Source organism: Equus asinus, chromosome 20 (genome assembly GCF_041296235.1).
Source record: "Equus asinus isolate D_3611 breed Donkey chromosome 20, EquAss-T2T_v2, whole genome shotgun sequence".
NCBI classification, from domain to species: Eukaryota; Metazoa; Chordata; class Mammalia; order Perissodactyla; family Equidae; genus Equus; species Equus asinus.
Window position 1 is genome coordinate 12,923,903 of NC_091809.1, and position 19,978 is coordinate 12,943,880.

A 19,978-nucleotide genomic window follows, 5' to 3' on the forward strand; every position below is an offset into this window, starting at 1 on the left:
CATCGCTCTGCCCGGCCTCTTGACGCCATGGCTCCTGAGGCCTCTGTTCCCTCTCTGCCCAGGGCGTCTGCGTCCATGTCTTGAAATGCATTTCCGCGCTCGGGACGACTCCGTTAATCTGTCTACCCGGGTTTTCTCTGTTGCCTGTGGACACACAGCTGCTGTGCAGTCTCTGTCCACTTGTCCTCTGCTGGGGTGTCACAGAGTGTGTCCCTACCACGCTTTTCTTGTCCCATCTCCGCTCGTTCCCGCCACACACCCAGTGGTTGAGGCCAAAGTCGTTTTGATTCCTCCTGGTCCTAATGTTCTATCCTGTTGCTGCTCCCTCCCAAAGACTTCCTGCAGCTGGTCACTTGTCTCCGTCTCCGCTGTCAGCAGCCTGGAGCAGGGCGCCCCGTGGGGTGGTGATGTTGAGTGAGAACCAGCGTTCCCTGTCTGTGAGGGAGACGGAAGAGGTCACAGAACCTGTTCCATGGGCTTCCATGGGCTGGAGGCGGACTGGGGGTGCGAACACCCCAAGCCGTTGCCCTCTCACGGATCGTGCTCTTGGCGTTGTGTCTGGAAATCATTGCCATACCTAAGGTCACCTGAATTTACTCCTACGGGTGCTTACAGGCCTCGTCTTGCTTGCGTCTTACATTTAGGTCCGTGGTCTGTTTTGAGCTCATCTCTGGGAAGGACGGAAGGTCCATGTCTGGCGTCGTTTCTCTGCGTGTGGGTGTCCAGCGGCTCCATGCCACTTCTCGCACAGGCCGCCTTTCTTCGTTGAATTGCCTTTGCTCCTTTGTCAGAGATGAGTTGGCGGCGTCTGTGTGGGTCTCTTTCTGGCTCTATTCTGTTCCCTTGGCCTGTCTGTCTGTCCTTTCGCCTCCCGCACGCTGCCTCGGCTCCTGCAGCTGCACAGGAAGTCTTCGAGTCGGTGGCGTCAATCCTCTGACGTTTTCCTTCCCCTCCGACGTGGCATTGGCTGCTCTGCGGCTCTGGCCTCTCCGTGTGAACTTGAGAGTCAGGTCGTCGATGTCCCCAAGGTGACTTGCTGGGGTTCGATTGGGGTGCGTTGAATCCATAGATCAAGTTGGGAAGAACTGACGTCTTGACAACATTGAGTCCTCCTGCCCGTGAACGTGGAATCTCTCTAACGGGCTGCATATAGGACGCTGGTCCCGTGAGATTAGCACCTCAGAGCCCGGGTGTCCTGTGGGCTGCGCCATCTAGCCTGGCGCAAGTACACCCTGTAATGTTCCCACGACAACGAAGTCACCTACCGGCCCGTTTCTCAGAACCTATCTTTGTCGTTAAGCGACACATGACTGTGTTTATGTATTCTTTAATTTTGTTCATCAGGGTTTTGCCGTTTTCCTCAAATAGATCTTGTGCGTACTTTGTTAGATTTATGCGTAAGTGTTTTCTTGTTTTTGGTGCTGATATGCACGGTGTTTTCTTTCTAATCTCAGTTCCGCTTGTTCCTCGCTGCTTTGTGGAGAGCAGTTGACCTTTGCATTTTGTATGTTAACATACGATCGTACCTTGATCCTGCAACCTTGCTGTAATTGCTGTTAGTTCCAGGTTTTTTTGTTGATTCTTTTGGGTTTTCTACGTAGATGAGCATGTCATCCTCGAACAAAGACAGTCTGGCGTCTCCCTCCCCGTCTGTGTACCTCTTCTCGGACCTGCCCTATGCTGTTGGGGGTGGGGACGGCCTTGTCTTGTGCCTGGTGGCAGCGGGAGAACACAGTTCTCGCCAGCAAGTGGGCTGGCAACTGTCGGCCTTTTGTGGATGTTCTCCATCGAGTTGATGAAGTCCCCTCTGGTCAGTTTGTGGAGAATCTTCATCAAGAGGGCGTTGGATTTTGTCACGTGCCTCTTCTGGGTCCGCCGACACGGTCCTGTGGTTCCTGCCCTCTGTCCATCGACGTGATGGTGTGCGGAGGCTGAGCCAGCCTCCACGCGTGGTCGTGGTGTGCGCTCTTGGCGTACGTGGTGGCTGTGCGGCGTGTTCCTGTTTTGTCGAGGATGTTTGTGTCTGCCATGTCCTGGGGGGAGACTGGCCCGTGGTCCTCATTCTCCTGTCTCTGGTTTGGCGTCAGGGGTGCTGGCCTTGTGGCGGGAGTTGGGAAATGCCCCCTCTGCCTCTCTTCTGCCTCCCTCGGTCCAGGACTCACACACCCAGGGCCTGGGCCCAGCTCCCCTCCCCTTTGTCTGGGTGTAGTTTCTTCCAGAATTCTCTGCCCTCCGTGAAGGCGAGGCTTGTGTCCTTTGACCTCCCCTGTCCTCCCGCGTCTGCGGTTCTGCGGTGTTTGTCATTCAGGCTGACCGGGCGTCAGTCCAGTTGCTTTCTGTCTCTAGGAAACTTCGGGCCCCGTCCCTCGTCCCCCGGCATGCTGCCTCAGAGTTCCCAGATGGCTTGCCATTTTCCTAAGACCTCTTGACTTCCTAAAACACAGGCTTTGAAATTTGAAAAAATCCTTCCTGCTCCTGGTGAGAGCCAAACTGTTCCAGGCACATAGCGTGAAAGTTTTTGTTGACACAGTTCCCAGAAACGGCCCCGAGCGATCTACACACAGCCTCCAGCGCTTTCTTCGGAGCGTGGTTTTGGCTTCTGGCATGATCCTTGTGGCTGGAGGAAGAGGCAGGGGGAACCCCGGGGGCCGCCCCACGAGGGGCTCATTTCTTCTTCCTTCTTGCTCCTCTCGTCACCATAGGGTGGGCGTTTGGGGGTCTGAGCATTGCGGTGCACCGGCTGGCACACGGGAGGGGCTCCCTGTGTGGAAACCGTCTCATTCTTTGGGTCTCCTGAGGTTTAGGTGCTCAGTAGCCCTGCCATGGCTCCTGCGACATGGCTGGGAGCAGAATTCGGGTAAAAGGACACTTGGTCATGGCCTTGGCACTGGGTGCCTGGAACAAGCTGGCCACAGGACGAGTGGCCGTCTGGGCCTCTGGTGTCCTCTCACCTGTTTCCAGAGAGCGGCCTGTTTGATGCGGCCCTGCTCCAGGAGGGTGTGGTGAGTCTGCCTGACCGTTGAACGCCCGGATTTGGCGGGAACTGTGTCCTGGGTCTTGAGAGGCCCTCCCGGGAGCTTTCTGTGGCTTTGACTAGGCGCCCTGGTTGGCAGGCGGAGTCCTGCATCCTCTTACGTAAGAACTGAAGAGGAAACAGAGCCAGCGGGAGCCTAAAAATAGCCCAGTGTGCTTTTCCAGGCCCCAGAGCCTGCCTCTCCAGGCCAAGGATCCCCGTGCGGCCTGCCTCCCCATTTGTCCGCTCCCAGCCGGGGCTCCCCCAGCCACCTCTGCTCCCCGCCTCCCCATCCTGCCGCCCTCCTGCTGTCAGAGCCCTTTCCTCTCCCTCCCCTCGGCTTCTGCCTCCGTGTCTGTCACGCCTCAGGGTGCCTCTCCACCCAGGAGATGCTCCTCCAACGCCCTGCCCGGGCTGGTATCCGGCCCTCCCAGAGCTCCCGCACACCACGGCCGTCCTGCTCGGGGCCGACTCCTGTGCCCTTGGCGCCTGCCGATGGGCCTGGCACAGTCGGCTTCCCCCATCAGGCCTCACAGAATTGCCGTGTGGGGAAGGGGCTTCGGCACTGTGTACATAGCTATGCCAGGTGCTTCCTGCCCCCGTGCGCGGGCACTTCTCGAGGCAGTGCCGCCCCTGTAGGCTCATCCACGAGAGGACGGCTGGACGCTGGCGGTAGCTGCTGCTTCCTTAGGGAGCCACGCATGTCTCGGAAACGTCACTGCGCCTTCACGCTGCTCCTGCTCCAGGTCGAGTCCCTGGGAGTCAGGGGCGGCCGGGAGACGGGATTTGGCTCAGCCGAGCTGTGGCTGGCTGCTCCTGGGCGGGTTAGCAGGTCAGAGCCCAGGGCCACCCATTGGTGGCTCTCATCCCCTGGGCTCCGAGTGGCTTACTTCAGTCTCCCCATTGGAGGGGTGCTTCACAGAGGCCGCGAGGTTGAGAGCATGTGTGTTCTGTGCAGGTGTGGGTAGTGGCTTCCAGGAGAGTGTCTGTCAAGGTGGAGCAGCCTGGGATGGCACCTGCCCTGCCTGAGTTGGACCCTGGACCTTTCTGCCGGCCTGGGCCCACAAGCAAATCAGTGGCCTCCCTGTGGAAGGACGATTGTGCAGACTGAAGCCGTCTGCACCTGTGCATGCTGGGGGCTCCCCTGGACTCTCTTGTCCCCTCGTGCATTTCTCCATACTTGGAGGTCTGTTATGTTGGAGCCAGTCCCAGGGTGACTGGAGGCAGGGAGGGACAGGAAGGTCATGTGCATCTTCCTGGCCATGTTAACTCAGGCACACTGGCCTCAGTGACAGAGCCAACTCAGCCAGTCACTCCGCTCAGACGGTCACAGCCTGTCTGTGCCAACAACAGAGCTGCAGGGCAGCTGGGCAGCAGAGCCAGGACGGTAGCTGTTTTCTTGCTTTGAACGTGAGACCAGAACTGAGCAGCGGTGCTGTGGCTTTAAACAGCATGGCCTTGATGGGCCAGCCTCCAAGGAGAGAGGCCCCATCAGGAAGAGCCTGGCGGCACCTGTCAGTCCAGGACCACCCCCAGGAGTGGGGACCCCTGGGGACCCCAGGACTCAGCAGCGGTTGTCCTCACGGCCATGGTTTATACAGAGAAAGGACATGAGTCAAAATGAGCAGAGGGAAGGGCATGTGGGGCGGGGGCGAGAGACCAGGCAGAAGCTTCCAGAGTCCTCTCCCAGGGGAGTCCCACAGGACGTGCCTGGTTTCCCCAAACCAGATGTGACGGCACGTGTGAGGGGCCGTCCCCAGGGCTCGGAGACCAGGACAGGGTTCTTGGGGGGCTGGGCACAGGGCCTCTGCCCGGCATGGATGGGGTTCTGGGCACGGGAGGAGAGCAAAGCTCGGCCAGACCCCGTGTCTGCACAGACAGCTGAGGGCTGGGAGCCTGGGCAGCGTGGGTGGCCGAGCCCGAGTCCAGGTCCAGATGCTACCAGGGGCCAGCCTGGCGAGCCGGCCTCTCTGAGAACAGGAGCCTGAGGCCTGTGGGCGAGCTCTTTTTGTCCAGCCTGGTTGGGACTTTGGACTTGTCACTCCGAGGCCTGGCTGGGCTGTGCGCCAGGAGCAGCGGCTGAGGCAGAAGCTTCCTCGGGTGGGGATGGGATTCAGATTCGGGCATGACTGGGACGTGGGCGGGCCCTCCCCCTACACCTGGACTGCCTTCCTCTGGCTCACCTCCTCGCACCGTGCACCTTGCGCCGTCATGTCGTGTCACATCACGCGGTGACCCGGGCAGTTCCCCTGTGTGCGCTCAAGGATGGAAGACATGTAGCTGCTCCTGCCCTCACATGGCCTCATTGCTCTGGGGCAGCAGTACTCCCAGGGCCTTGTCTGCTCAGTCTCAATTCCGTCTGCTCTGGGTGGGCACTGGGCCTCCTGGGGGCTACAGTGCCCCATCAGGCTCCTGCTGTCTTCGTGGGGGGGTTCCTGGTCACCTCATGGCACTCGTGCAGGTGGGGACGAGGTCCCATCAGCATCACCCCCACCCGTTCCCAGCCCCTGGCACCCATGAGCCCGCTCTCTGTCTGTGGATCTGCCTGTTCCGGACGTTTCCTGTCAATGGGATCACACGCCGTGTGTCCTTCTGTGTCTGCTTCTCTCTCTGAGCATCGTGTGTTCAAGGTCCATCCACGTGCAGCTGTGTCAGGGCCTTGCTCCCCTTCACGGCTGTGTTGTGCTCCAGCATGTCAGGGGACACACTCTGTGTGTCCATCATCCATTGGTGGACACTGGGCTGTTTCTGCTTTTTGGCGGTCGTGAATCGTGTTGCTGTGAACATGTGTGTGCAGGTTTTTGTGTGGACGTTTTCACTTGCCTTGAGTGGATAGCAAGGAGTGGTGATAGAGCCTTTTTGAGGAGTTATAAAGCCATGTTTCTTGGTTTGCTAGACCTTACCGCTCTGGACAGTTGGGTTTACGTGAATTGTGTTCTCTTGGACAGGCCTGGCCGTGGGGCACAGTGATGCTCATCTGCTGATAGAAAGAGCACAGAGAGCGGGAGGCCGGGGCAAAGACAGGGCCGTTCTCGGGTGGGTGAGCAGTAGGAACTGAGGTCAGGTTGCCCAGTGAAGGCCTGTCCCCGTGTCAGAGGGCCAGCCGCGCCTTGCCATGTGCGCTGGTGCTGTCTCGGGGCCCGTTGGCTGCGTGGTGTCTGGCCTGGCGTGGTCTGCGCCGGGCGCTCCCCTGTGCAGGCCCGCAGTTCTGTCCGCTCTTGGCAGTCCGCCTCAGTCCGAAACAGCCGTGGCTCAGGGGCGCGCCCTGCTGGCTCGGCCTGGACACGGCATCTTGGCTTTCCACTGCATTCTCTATGAGGCTGCAACCACTTTCAGCCCCGACGAGCCATGTCCTCGTCATTCGTCGTCATTTGTGTCCCACACTTGGGATGGGCACTGGAGCCCTAGGCGCCCTTCCTGCCAAGTTGCGTGCCTGGTGACCCGCACATCGTATGGCAACCTGCAGTGTGTGGTCTCGGCTATCCCCGACTGTCCCCTCCTCCCCTCGGAGCCGGCGGCCAGCTGCCTGGCCTTATCTCGTGTCCCTCCCACGTTGGCGACTTTGTGCTCATTTCATCCTTTCTTTGCGGGGGGTGGGGGTAGGGGCGCAGCGGCCGAGCGAGAGTGGAGAGTGAGCGTTGTCCCTGTCTTCTTCCTTTCAGCTGGAAAGAGGCGATTTCCTCTCGGAAGAGTGGAGAGAGCGGATTGCCAACACAAGGTACGCGGGGCGGGCGAGTCGGGGGCTCTGGGGGCCGAGAGGGCAGCACCAGGGCCTGGCTGGGCAGGGTGCGTGCTGGGGGGCCCCGCTGTCGCAGGTCCAGGCCGGACGGCCCTCGCTGAGCGGCTGCCTTTCCCAGGGCAGAGAGGGCCGGCAGAGGCCGGCAGAGCTTCCCTCCTCCACCCGGGCGCCTCTCCTCCCGCCAGGGGTCACTCAGGGCTGTCAGCAGAGCAGGTGGTCATAGCTGGGCAGGGCTGGGCTGAGAGGCCCAAGGCCCATTCTTGCCCCCCGCTGCCTGCAGGAAGGGCCCCACCCTGCCCCCTTCTGGGCCTGCGCTCAGCGTGGGTCTTGCTGTGTAGCAGCACCCAGGCTGGTGCCTTTGCCTCCTCCTCGGCCTGGCTGGGGGCTGTTTCTCTGCGCTCCCCTGTGGGGCTGACGCGTGACCTCAGTGCCCTCTGGCTCCTGAGGCTGCATCTGTGGTCCTTTCCGCTGTCCTGTCTTGCCATCTTCCTTTGTCCTGCCGCTGCCTCCGGCCAGGGGTCTGGGGAGTGAGGCTGGATCTCTGCTTTGCCCTGGCATCTGGCAGTGGCCACCCTCGGAGCACTTGCTGGGTCAGCAGGAAGAAGCATGGGAGCGCGAGCACCTAGCGTGGGTCAGCAGAGGTTGCTGGCCCTTGGCTGCGCTGCCATGTGGAGCCCGCACAGGTGGAGTCTGGCCTTGCAGTCTTGTCCTCTCTCCTGGGGACCTCCTGCAGGTTGCCCTTCATCCCACTGCCCGGTTCTCGGGGCAGATGGGAAGCAGGTGTCCCTCTTGCACAGCATGTTTCCTGTTCTCTCCCGTGAGAACTTCTCACCCTAGGCGGGCCCTCTGTCCCCCACTGGCTGGGTCCCCCACCGTTTGCTTGGGAGAACCACGCTGATCCCACTGATTGGGGTCTGGGCTCTGCTGCAGCTGTGGTGGGCTGAGCCGTGCTCAGGGTGCAGCGGGGGGCCCTCCCCAGTGGGCCAAGTGCTGACCAGCAGCGTCCAGGCTGAGGTGTCCCGTCTTCCAGGCGTCGTGGTGATGTAGGAGCACCCTTGCCTCGTCTACCTGTCGCCACCTGGCCTGGGACCCATCCCGTGGGCTCAGCCCCTTCTTCCTGCGGGCAGGGCGTGGGTGGGCCTCAGTGACTGGAGAGCGCAGCATGGTCCCAGTGCCGTGCAGCTCTGCAAGTGCCCTGGCCCCCCCCGCCCCCGTTTCCCCTAGGTGCTCTGCTTCCTGTCAAGGGTGTCCCCTCCCCCTCCAGCTCCTTGTCATTGAGGGCATCCATCAGTGCTTCGCCTGGCTTCGGTTAACTCCCTAGTTTCCTCGTGTCTGGAATGTGAGGGGGCCATGGCCTTAGGAGCCTTCTCCAGTCACGGTGGTCCCCGGGGGCTTTTCTGGCTCATACCCTGGTCACCTTGAGACTCTGGCGTCCAACCTTCCCAAGCTCGGGTCTGGAGTGGGGACCCAGCCAGGCCAGCCTCGCTCTCCGTGGAGCTTCCTTGCTCGCCCGTCTGGTCACAGCTGTGTCCGCCAGCAGCCCAGAGGCTGTGGCCCGGTGTCTTCTGTGCACTTTGCTGTGTGAGGCGCATGGAGGGAGCTGGGCTTTACTTGCACCTTTGGTGTTTCGTCTTGCGGCTCTGCCTGTTGCTGTCTGCTCTGCTCTGTCTGGGCTGCTGTGAAGGGTTCCAGACTCTTGACTTTAAAATTAGTGAGATTCGAAACAAGCAGCGTGGCGGGGAGCCCGCTGGCTGGTTCTGTGAGGGTCGGGAGAGGCGCTGTCCACAGTGCTGCTGCCATGGCCTAGGCCTGGCCGTGGCGTGGCTTTAGTGCACAGGCGCGCACGCCGGAGAGAGAGGCTGCGTCATTTTAAGGCTGGAATGGTCTGTCTTCAGGTCCTCCCATGAACCAGCTGCATGGGTGTTTCTAGAGTTTAGCCATTCGGAGAGTTTCTCTGGGTTAGCGAGTGTTGGCCCGGGCGGATGAGGGAGCTGGCGAGTGGAACGTGGCAGGCGGGTGTGCAGGCAGGTGACACAGCCCCCTGGTGTGTGACGGCAGCTTCCTGGACCGCCCGAGTGGGCAGCCTTCAAGTCTAGGGTCCTTGAGTCATCTGGGGCCAGAGAACATTGGAGAAAACAGGAAAGGACGAGTCACCCCTCCCTTAGAACTGTCCTTTGGTCCCGTGGACCCTCAAGTGGCTCCCTTTCAAACGCAGCTTGACCGCACCGTGCTGCCTTCCTGTCTGGGTGTCTGGTCACCCTCACACTGCTGTCCCCAGGCGACGGTTGTGCCACCCCATTCCAGCCAGGGACGTCTGAGAGGCGGGCAGGGAGGAGCAAGCAGTCAGTGGAGGGAGTGGGAGGGGGAGGCGAGGACTGGGGCCGCCTTGGCCCGCACGTGTCTGCTTGGGCTTTTCCAGAGGAGCCAGCAGTCTGATTGTCACGGAGAATTTCTGAGTTATCCATGTTAGTGACAAACCAGGGCAGCCGTCCTACCCTGCGGGCCCAGGAGCCCATCCCCGCCTGGGCAGAGGTGGTGCGGGCAGAGCCTGGGCTGGCCGGCCCCCGAGCTGGCACTGGAGGCGGCCGGCGTGTGTGCCCCGGAGCTCTAGACACTGTGGAAATGGAACCTTCGTTTTACTCAACTGGAATATTATTTTGCAGTGTTATATTTGTGAATAACTTTGCCTTTGGTCCTGAGGTGGATCACCAGCTGAAGGAGCGATTTGCAAACATGAAGGAAGGTAACGTACCCCAGCCCTGCCCTGTGCACCGCGCCCTCAGACGGCCACTGCGGTCCGTCTGTCCTGGCCCCAACTGCAGGTGCTGGTGCTCTCTGGGTCGGTTCCGACCCCATCCAGCTCAGTGCCCCATCGCAGGGCCTCAGCAGCGGGGTCCCAGGCCTGTGTCTTCCAGCCCAGTGAGGAGTGGAGCAGGCGTGGCCCAACCCCTGCTTGGGCGGGAGCTTCCCGCTGGCCCCAGGGCCTTGCGGGGCGGCCAGACCAGCAAGGAGAGCCCTGGGCTGTCGGTGAAATTGGAGTGGCCCTTAAACAACGGGTGACTACCTAATGTCCCAGCTTAGATAAAAGGGTCATTCATCGTGTATCTGAAGTTCAGACTTGACTGGCATCCCTGCTTTATCTGGCAGCCCTCACCTGGGATGCTGAGGGCTCTGGGGCTGTCCAGGCCGACTCCGTTGGCTTTTTCTGGGCCTTTCTCATTTGAGCCCGTCCCCACCTGGCAAGAGCCGCCCCTGCTGCTCTGTCTGCCTCCCTGCCCTCCATCCGCAGCAACAGGTGGCCGCCCAGTCCAGCCCCGGAGGGGAGAGGCAGGGCCGGCTCCCCTGTGTCTGAGTCTCAGCACTGCGGCCGGAGCTTGCCCATGCAGGTCGAGGGGCGCGGCTGAGAGCTGCCGGCGGCCTCTTCGAGCCTGGAGCTGTCGGGCCGTTGCCCTGGGGTCTGTTGAGCACTGGGAAGAGCTGTGTTCTCCCCATACCCAGGACAGCTTTGAGATTCAGGACTCCCCTGGCGGTTTTGTGCAGTGTGTGTTCTTCTATTGGGATCTGGCCCAAACCTTAAGGGGAGGTGCCCTGTCTCTGAAATCTTGACAGTCCACCGGTGGATGGGGAGGAACCCGTGCAGGCCGCAGCTCCCCGCGGCCCTCACCCCCTCACCCAGCCAGCCTCTCCCTGGGGACGTGGGGCTTCCCTCTTTTGACTCTTGTGTCCCCAGCTCCTCCCTCGGCCTGTGGTGAACTGTATGAGTTCCCTCTGCGCCCGAGCTGTGTGTGCTGCGGGCTGCATGCCCGCTCTGCATCCCCCAGAAGGTGAAGGGGGGAAGCTCCATGTGTGTCCCCACGTTAGCCACCCAGGAGGGAGTCACTCTGGCAGAGACGTTAGTGTCTCCTGTCCCTTTGCTATGTCTGGGGCGTCCTCGCATGCTAGAATGTCAGACTGATGAGAACACCCAGTTCTAGAACCTTCTAAGTAGATGGGAACCAGCTCATTTTATTTGAACCCTGATTCAGATTTTGTAACTGCCCCTGGATTTTAGTGTGTCAGGCTCTGACTCAGAAAGTGGGGGAGAAAACCCAGTGTGTTCCAGGAGGGGAAGACAGAAGAGCCAGCATCTTCTCCGAACGCCATCTGGGGTGCTGCGGGCGAGGCCATACCTGGAGCTTGGGCAGGTCCTCGCCAGTCTGTCTCCCACTGACGACGGTGGTGTCGTCCACATTGGATTTAGTCACAGAAAGCACCATCGATAATCCCATGGGCAGTCGAGCCAGGGAAAGCCCACAGGTGTCCTCTGACCTCAGATGCCCATCCTTCTCCAGGGACCTCCTGACATGAACTTGGCGGGTCTCCTGGGCCCCCCAGTGGGCATGCCCTGTCGAGGAGACTGGGCTGTGGGCTGTGACCTTAGAGGTAGGATATACAGCTCCCTCAGCCATCAGCCCCCCCGGGCTCTGGGGTCAGCAGCTCCCCTTCATGGCCCAAACAGGGAAGCTCCTGGACGTGGATGGAGGGATGGAGCCGCGCGGCTCTGAGAAGGTGTCCCCGCACTTCGCCAGTGATGACACAGACAGCAGGAGTCACCCGCCCTGCAGGGAGGTCCCCCAGAAAGCGCCCTTCCCCCTTGGGCCAATTAGAGCGGCTAATAAAGTGAGCTGCGCTGGTCCTCCTTCCAAGATGGCCTAGACAGACGCGAGGTGCTCCCGGGGTGGCCTGGCTCAGGGCGTCTTCCCTGCCCTGCTCCCACCTGTTTCCACCACCAGGCCTCTAGGGAGGCCCCCGAGTGCCACCTGATCTCAGGATGGTTCCCACGTTTGTTCCAAGCAAACCGCAGAGTTGAAGGACCTCTCAGCATCAAGCCAGGTGGCTTCCGGCCGCCTTCAGCAATGGCAGCTTCAGTGCGTGTGTGCGTGTGCGTGTATGCAAGTGCGTGTCTGTGTGCAGGTGAGTGTGGCACAGGTTCATGATCTTGTCTGAGTGAGCTGCACTGTCCCACTCACCCTGCACACGTCCCCCAGCCCGAGTATGCAGGCCCCCATCAGAGCCCACATCGGCCCGGCTGCGCCCGGAGCACCTCTTCTGTGTGTCCCTAACCTTCCAGCCCAGCTGTGCCTGGAACACCTCTTCTGCTGTGCCCCTAACCCATGACATTGACACATGGCCTTCGGGCCTCTGCCACTGATGTTTGAGAGCAGCCCCTCCGTCTTTTTTGACAACGCCCCAGTGGACCCCTTGTCTGGTCGCCTTTAGCCCATCCTGGGCTCATCCCCCGTGGTGAGCTCAACCTTGCCCCTCTGTGCCCTGTCTCCTGTGGGCCTGAACGCCCGCTTGTCGAACTAGGGCCAGCTCGGGCCCAAGGGTGGGGGGGGCGCCTGCCCATCCCTCTGGTCACCAGCTGTGTGCTGCAGGGGTGCACACTCGGAAGCCCCTCCTGGCCCTGTTGCAGGTTGCCGTTTCCCAGTTAGGCCGCTCTGAGGACTCGAGGTTCTGTTTCCTCATCCCGTGACGCACCCTGGATGCTCCCGCGGTTCAGCACGCCCCGTTGGTGCTGCGAGGGCCCTGGCCACCGGGCCTCTGTGAGGCCCTGGGCCCTCTGAGCTCTTGCTCTCTCCCTGGCACCACGAGGCTGCCACCTGACCTTGGCTTGGCTCGGCCCTGTGCCATGTCACCCGCCGCCTTCTTGGGGACAGCTCTCAGAGACCCGGCTGCATGTCGGGGTGCTGCTCGTGACTGAGGGGCTGTGGGGCATGTGCGTGCTCAGTTGGACTCATCCTGAGTTTTCTCATTTAAGCGTACGATTGTTGTCCACGGATGGCAGTGATTAATTTCTGTGTTTCAGGTGGCAGAATTGTGTCCTCGAAGCCCTTTGCACCTCTAAACTTCAGAATAAACAGTAGAAACTTGAGTGGTAAGAAACTTTCGTTTTGCTAAATTATCAATATATGTGATTCTGAGCCTCTGACGTGCGTTAATGCCGGGTCCCCGCAACGCCGCTGACATCCGGCCCGGTCGCTCTCTGTGGGGCCGTCCTGGGCGCTGTGGGGGTTGAGCAGCATCCCTGGCCCTCACCCACTCAATGCCAGGAGCACCCCCAGTGACACTCACAGATGTCCTCAGACATGACCTGGGGTCCCCTGGGGGCAGGACTGCCCGGGTTGGCCCACAGCTTGGATGGGAGTTTACGAAGCCAGAAAGGAGCAGGTGACAAGGCTGCTCTGCATTCACACTGAGGGCCTGGGTGGGCGAGGGGCTCAGTGCAGACAGCCTGCGATGGGAGGGGCTGGCACCCTGGCCCCTGGGGGAGCCACGTCGGCTCCGTGGTGCTCAGCCTTGTGGGTTTCTGGTGTTTGGGTGCTGGGTGCTTTGGTAGCCGTGTTTCGAAATCATCCTACAAGTGCTTTTCGATCCTACCCGGTTGAGCTCATTGCCTTTTTCCTCTGACGAGCCCTGTGGGTTAGCAGACTTGCCTTCAGGCATGTGCAGGCTGTGCGCCTCTCTCATCTGCCTGCGGGCTGGCCTCCACGTGCCTCCCTGGCCTGGTGGCCGTGGACGGGCCCGTGAGGATGTGGGTGCGAGGTACTTTCTGCCCGCTTCCTGCCTCGTCTCCTGCGGGTGCCTCTTGGGCAGGAGGTCACTGCCAGGAAACTGCACGCCGGGGCCTCGCCGCGGCTCTCCGCCTGGTGCTTGAGGCCCTGACGCGCTGCCTGCTGTGCGCAGACATCGGCACCATCATGCGCGTCGTGGAGCTCTCGCCACTGAAGGGCTCGGTGTCGTGGACGGGGAAGCCGGTCTCCTACTACCTGCACACCATCGACCGCACCATAGTGAGTGTCCCCGCGTGGCGGGCGCTGCGCCCTCCCTGGGCTGTCCTGACTGGCACCCTCCTCATCGCTGCTGAGGCCTGCACCCCGAGCGCCTTCCTCCCCAGCACTCTCACCCTACCCTCAGCTGTCACAGTTGTCTCTCAGCAGGAATGGCTGTGGCCAGGAGGTCGAGGCGTTTGTCTGTCTTCCCTTTTCTGCTCTCAGCCCTTGTGTAGGACAGACGTGGTCCTGGGTGACACGTGACGATAATGGACTTGGCCTTGGCATCTGAGGCCTCTGGTGTCCAGGGGCCTCTGGGCCGGCTGGAAGCCAGTTCTTGGGCTCACCCATGGTGTGTCTGCCCGCTTCGTGAGATGGCTGTGGAGGGTCTGCACAACCCCGGAGAGCGTGGCCCAGTAGTCGGGGAGGGTCTGGGCAGAATGCGTTCCCCTTGGGAGGCGAGGTCGTGGGCCTGTCTGGAAGCCTCGATGCTGCCAGCTCTCTAGTGGCGTCTGACGCTAGCGCGTTGGGGTGTCGCTTCTGTCCTGGCAGGGTTGCAACTGACTTCTAATACGAGTTTGTCTTTTCTTTCTCCATTTTTAGCTTGAAAACTATTTTTCTAGTCTGAAAAATCCAAAACTCAGGGTAAGTTTGTGTTTTTTTCCTTGACTTAACAACGTGGGTGTGCCGCTTGCCGGAAGCTCGCCCGTGTGCCGTGTGGCCACGTGAGGAGCGCTGTTGGAGCGGCGGGTCTGGGCGGCTCCACGGGCCTGCAGGCCCCGGCCCTGCCCCGTCTCCTCCGGCCCTCGCTCGCCCGTGTCCGCCTCCTCTCTCCCAGCTCCCGCTGGGCATGCTTCTTGTGAGCAACTGTTTTTTGGGAAATGGGTTGAACGAGTTGCAGTCTTTGAAAATTTTGTGGTCATTTGGTGAGTTGTGCTGAAGCACAGAATGGGCGAACCGCTCTTTCTTCCGTTACCCTGACCCACCGCATCCATAACACGAGACCCGAGGAGCCGGGGGGGCCGGCGTGTCCCGCCCCCGTCCAGGCATGGTGCGGCTGCTTCTGGCCTTGCCGGTCAGCACACGGTGTGCCTGCTGGCTGTCGAGAGAGCCGGCCTGAAGTCTGACCGTGTGGTTCTGCCACCCCTGTGGCGTCCCTCCCAGGGCCAGGTCCTAGGACTCGCCTCTCCAGCCTCCAAGCCTCAGAGAATGTCTGTCTAAGTGTCTTTCTCTTTGAGGCTCAGACAAGTATCTGAGCATGAAGAAGCCCCTTCGGAAATGACCGGCCCCGGCCCCCGGGACCCTGTGTCCTTCTGCTGTACATAGCAGGAGCCAGGTCTTACGTGGTCATCCCCCGCCAAGAACACAGAGCAGCTTAAGCTTTCCAGTGTCGCCCCATGTTTCCTCCTTTCGTCATGGCGTCTGCAGCAAATCTTGCTTCAGAGAACAGACTCTCTTGTGTAGGAAACACGCCATCCTGGGGCCCTTGGCACACCTGTCAGAGGGGCAGAGGGAAGTGACCGCCTGGCAGTGGCTTCCGTCCCTGCACTGAGGGTCCCTCGTCTGTAATTTGAGTTCCCATGACCGAGCTCTGGGGCTCTGCTCGCCTCCGGCAGACGCAGACGTGCTCACAGGCTGCGGCCAGCTGTGGGGCCTCGGGAGGCTCCTGGGCTGCTTGGCGCCTCAGTCCCCTCGTCTGTGCAGAGGGCAGAGGGGTGGACATGAGTGGACCTTGAGCAGGGGCTCCGGGTCTCCTCAGGCCAGGGCCTCGACCGCCAGCACTCTCGGGGACATGGCCGCACATGCTTTCCAGGAGGAGCAAGAGGCAGCCCGGCGCCGGCAGCAGCGGGACGCCAAGAGCAACACGACCACTCCCACCAAGGTGCCCGAGGGCAAGGCGGCCGCGCCTGTGGACACCCCCATGGTGAGCAGCCCCACGGCCTGGCGTCGAGGGCGCACGCCCTGGCCCTGCTGCCCTGGTCCTGGCGGGAGTGGCTCGTCTGTCCACAGTGACCTGTTGGGACCCGGCCAGGGAGGGCGATGCTGCATGCGTGCGTTGGTAGGCGCCCTCCCTCGCCAGGCCGGAGCAGGGCCGGGATTCCAGGCCTGGTCCTGGGTGCGTGGCACTTGCTCTCCTCCCCTTGCTGTCCTGGAGCCCGTGTCGCATGCTTGGTGCTAACAAAGGGCTTGGCTCCTGCCAACGCGCCCCCCCCCCCCCACAACCCGTCCGCTAGGATTCTGGTGCTGAGGACGAGAAAGCTGGGGCGACCGCCGTCAAAAAGCCGTCCCCGTCCAAAGCGCGGAAGAAGAAGCTGAACAAGAAGGGCCGGAAGATGGCCGGCCGGAAGCGCGGGCGTCCCAAGAAGGCGAGCACTGCGAACCCCGAGCGTAAGCCCAAGAAGACCCAAACTGCACTGGACCTCCTGCACGCGCAGACCGTGTCTCAGGCGGCGTCGCCCTCGCCGCAGGGTGAGCAGCCCCGCCGCCCAGCGTCTCCCAGCGCAGACGACCCCTCACGGCCTCCGCCCCGCGGCCCAAGCGCCGTGCTCCTCAGACGCGTCGTCCGCCCGTCCTGGCGGCTCCCCGTCCTTGCGCTGCCTCGGTGCGGTGTGCGGCTCTCTGGGCATCCCCACTGCCTCTCTCCTGCCCCTGGCACGGCCCACCAGCTCGGGGCAGTGGAAGGGCAGAGGTTGCTGGCGGTGTCCTGTGCTGTATGGGTCGGCTCGTGATTTCCAGATCCTGCTGAGGGTGGGACGTCCTGGGCTGTGGGTGTGGCGCCGCTTGCCCGGCTTCGCCGCCCCCTGCAGTTTGCCCGAGAGCAAGGCGCAGCAGGGCTTCTTGGCTCACCCTGCCGGCCAAGGCTCTGCTGGCTGCACGGCCACGGCAGAAACGACGCGGCCACAGGGATGTCTTAGATCGTAGGGATCATTGTCTGTTTCTAGAAGCGCCGAGATGTGGTATCTGATGGCGTCTTTGGACCTTAGGAGCTGTACTGAGTCTTATCTTTAAAAAAGCTGGTAAAAGTCCATGGAGCAGTCTTCTGGAACTCTCCAGGAGTGCCGGGCAGTTATTGAAGCGTGGCTGTTGCTGTCTCCCCACAGATGCGTACAAGTCACCTCACAGCCCGTTCTACCAGCTACCTCCCAGCGTGCAGCGGCACCCCCCCGACCAGCTGCTGCTGGCCCCCACCCCGCCCGCACTGCAGAAGCTGCTAGGTGAGCTGGCGCCAGGCGTGCGGGGTCTGCGGGTTCCACAGGTTCCGACCCCGTGGCTCTTGGGGAGGGTGCAGGGCTGAGGCTTTGCTTGTCTAGCGACCCCAGTGAAAGCCACGTTGTACGGGTGACCACACTAGAGGTACAGGGCCAGGGTCAGTCCTGTCAGGTGACCCCGGAGCTTCCGGGTCAGCAGGGCCGTGTAGTTGTCTGAGGCTGAGGTTCTGCCCCCCAGGGTAGACTAGGGAGCTCCTGGCATCGAGTGGGTGGGGCCAGGGATGCTGCTTACCCCCCACCCCTCCCAGGACAGCCCCCCAGAGAGTGACCCGGCCCCAGTGTCTGCTGTGTGGGGGATGGGCCTGTCAGGATGAGCTTGGTGCCACCAGGGCGCAGGGCCCTCTCTGGCTTAGCCGAGCACGTGCTCACATCGATGGGCCAGATCCCGGTGCCTCTGGCCACTTTGAGCCTGGAAGCAGGAAAGCCCTTCGCGCGGTGGGAGCCGTCAGGTTCCTCCGTCTGGCGTCCGTGGCATGTTTACTCGGGAAAGTTGGCAGGTTTGGTAGCTGAAACCCACGTGGTCTGGGGAGAAAGGAAGTGCAGGGTGACGACGGCAGGGCTGCGAGGGGCCGTGGGAGGGTCCCAGTGGAGGCGCTGAGGCAGCGTGGGCACCGAAGGCCCTGGTGGGATGACAGCGGCGAACAGACACGTTTAAGCGGCATCTGAGGCTGCACCGAGCAATCCCCCATTGAGATCAGGGCTCCGGCCTGCCCGCGTCGCTGCCCTCCGCCTCCCTGCTGACCGCGCTTGGGGCATTTCTGCGTGAAAACCCCGCCCTCGGCTCTCCCCTAGAGTCCTTCAAGATTCAGTACTTGCAGTTCTTGGCGTACACGAAGACCCCTCAGTACAAGGCCAACCTGCAGCAGCTGCTGGACCAGGAGAAGGTGGGCTTCGTGAGGGGCCGGCGTCTGCCTCTGGGTTCCAGATGTCCTCCACGAGGGGCTGGCGGGGCGGTGGAGGGGCCCCTGTCTCCCAGCTGCCGGGCTCCGATGGCCCCCGGCTCGCGGGGAAGTTGTCTCACTTCCCCTGACGTGGCCGCCCAGTGGGAAGGATGTGGCTCTGTGGCTCCTCATCAGTTTGTAACTCAAAACGCCACTCGTGTCGCACGGCCTTTGGACGGAGCGGTGGGAGGGGAGCCGGCCAGTCCCGTGGTGTGTGTGGGGCCCTGGCTGAGTCTGGAGAGGGGTCGGCCCCTCCCTCGCTGAGCGCCGGCCTTTCTCATCCCTGAGAGGGCTGGGAGGCTGTGCAGCCTTCCGGGCTGGAGCGTCTCACGTCAGGCGGCCCTCGGAGCGTGTTTGAGGGCAGGGATGGGGCACGGGCTGCATGGTCACCAGCCCTCCCTGCCGGCCCGTCCCCTGCAGGAGAAGAACGCTCGCTTGCTGGGTGCCGCGCAGCAGCTGTTCGGCCACTGCCAGGCCCAGAAGGAGGAGATCAAGAGGCTCTTCCAGCAGAAGCTGGATGAGGTAGAGGCGTGCGCCCCTGCCCTGGCTCCCCGTCCCGGCAACGACCCGAGTGTGGGATGGGGGCCGGGCAGGGGCGCAGTTGGCGCGGCTGAGATCCAGAAGGCCCGCTTCCTCGTCGGGCGCTCTTGGTTTTGAGCGTCTTCCTCACAGGGCGGCCTGGAACCTGGGCTCTGGTCCGAGGGCTGTGCCCCATTCAGCGCGTGGGGTGGGCACAGGCTTGTGTCTTAGGCCGTCCCAGCATGGCTGCCACCGTGGTCATACCTGGTGTAAGCCAGCCCCCTCCCCTTCCCACCACTGAAGCCCCAGCCCTGGGTTGCCCCTCCCTTTATCCACTGCCCCGTGCCCCTCCGTGGACACCCACCTCTGCCATCCTGTGTCCTCAGCTGGGAGTGAAGGCGCTGACCTACAATGACCTGATCCAAGCGCAGAAGGAGATCTCGGCTCACAACCAGCAGCTGAGGGAGCAGACGGAGCAGCTGGAGAAGGACAACCAGGAGCTGCGGAGCCAGAGCCTGCAGCTGGTGCGCGGGGCCTGGGCGGGTGCGGGGAGGGCGGTGGTCTGTTCCAGAGCGCCCCAGAGCACACAGGGCTCCTGCACCCCAGACCGGAAGGGCCGGGCATCCCTCGACCGATGGGCCTGGAGCCCGGTGCCCTGATATGCGTCCCGAGACAGAGATGGCCTGAGGGTGCCTGCTGGGCCTGGGCTGTCCTTCGCTTAGTCTGCAGCGGCGGGGGGGAGGTCCCAGGAGCCCCTGCCCCGTCCCCCTGTCCTCGTTCGTGCTCGGAACACTCGTGGCTCTCAGAGCATGTTAGAGCCACAGGCAGTTTCTGAGACTTGTCGGGCATGTAGGGCTGTGACAGCACGCAGGCCCCTTCAGGCGTCCTGGGCTTTCCCATTTCTCCGTGCCCCAGTGCTGGGCTCCTTAGGGAGCCCCAGGGTACAGGCCGTGCAGCTTTGCTCCCCTGGGGACCCTGGACGCATGTCGCTGGCTGGGCAGGAGCCTCGCTTCTAACGGGGCCTCTAGTCCCTCCTGTGGGCACCCCTCCTCTTGCTCCCTGTAGGACATTCCTTTCTGGGGACCCCGGCCTCCTCCTCGGGCTGCCTCCTCAGCTTGGCCTTCCAGAAATGGGTTCCATGCTCCCAGAACACAGGCCTGTGGGGACACCTGCCCAGACCCCCGGCCCGTCTCTTCCCCCGCGCCCAGTGTGGGGACGGGAAGCAGAGCCCTCTGCTGCGCGTCCCAGGGCGCGTCCCATCCCCCCACAGCCACGCATGCTCGGGGGTAGGGGCCAGCCTGGCCCGGCTCATGGCCTCGATCGCCCCCCCGCAGCTCAAGGCTCGGTGTGAGGAGCTGAAGCTGGACTGGTCCACGCTGTCCCTGGAGAGCCTGCTGAAGGAGAAGCAGGCCCTGAAGAGCCAGATCTCCGAGAAGCAGCGGCACTGCCTGGAGCTGCAGGTGGGCCGGGCCCGGGCGCTGGGCTTCCGCGGGCTCCAGGGGTGTTCTCAGTGCCCTCGGCATACCTGCCGAGGCCATCCGCCCGAGGACAGGGTACTCGTTCTGGGCGTCACAGTCACGGCGCCCCGGGCGTCCCCGTCGTCAGGCCTGGAGGAGTGCTATGAGTGCGGTGGGCAGGGTGCGCTCCCAGGGCGTCTCGGGCTGCAGTCTGCGCCTGGGGCTTCC

General features: G+C 62.4%; 1 protein-coding gene across 5 annotated transcripts in view; it reads left to right on the forward strand.

The window, feature by feature from the left end:
• The window catches only part of DOT1L (DOT1 like histone lysine methyltransferase), a 68,510-nt gene that overhangs the window by 33,958 nt on the left and 14,574 nt on the right, over positions 1–19,978 (forward strand). For 3 of the 5 annotated variants that reach the window (XM_070491664.1, XM_070491665.1, XM_070491666.1), the window contains 12 exons: positions 6,676–6,731; positions 9,416–9,495; positions 12,601–12,669; positions 13,479–13,585; positions 14,168–14,209; positions 15,324–15,488; positions 15,799–16,033; positions 16,666–16,779; positions 17,626–17,717; positions 18,195–18,296; positions 18,680–18,817; positions 19,628–19,753. In XM_070491664.1, the coding sequence (XP_070347765.1) occupies positions 6,676–6,731; positions 9,416–9,495; positions 12,601–12,669; positions 13,479–13,585; positions 14,168–14,209; positions 15,324–15,488; positions 15,799–16,033; positions 16,666–16,779; positions 17,626–17,717; positions 18,195–18,296; positions 18,680–18,817; positions 19,628–19,753 (1,326 nt within the window). The remainder of the gene's footprint in view (positions 1–6,675; positions 6,732–9,415; positions 9,496–12,600; positions 12,670–13,478; positions 13,586–14,167; positions 14,210–15,323; positions 15,489–15,798; positions 16,034–16,665; positions 16,780–17,625; positions 17,718–18,194; positions 18,297–18,679; positions 18,818–19,627; positions 19,754–19,978) is intronic. The other 2 variants (XM_044752594.2, XM_070491667.1) reach the window with 1 other exon arrangement.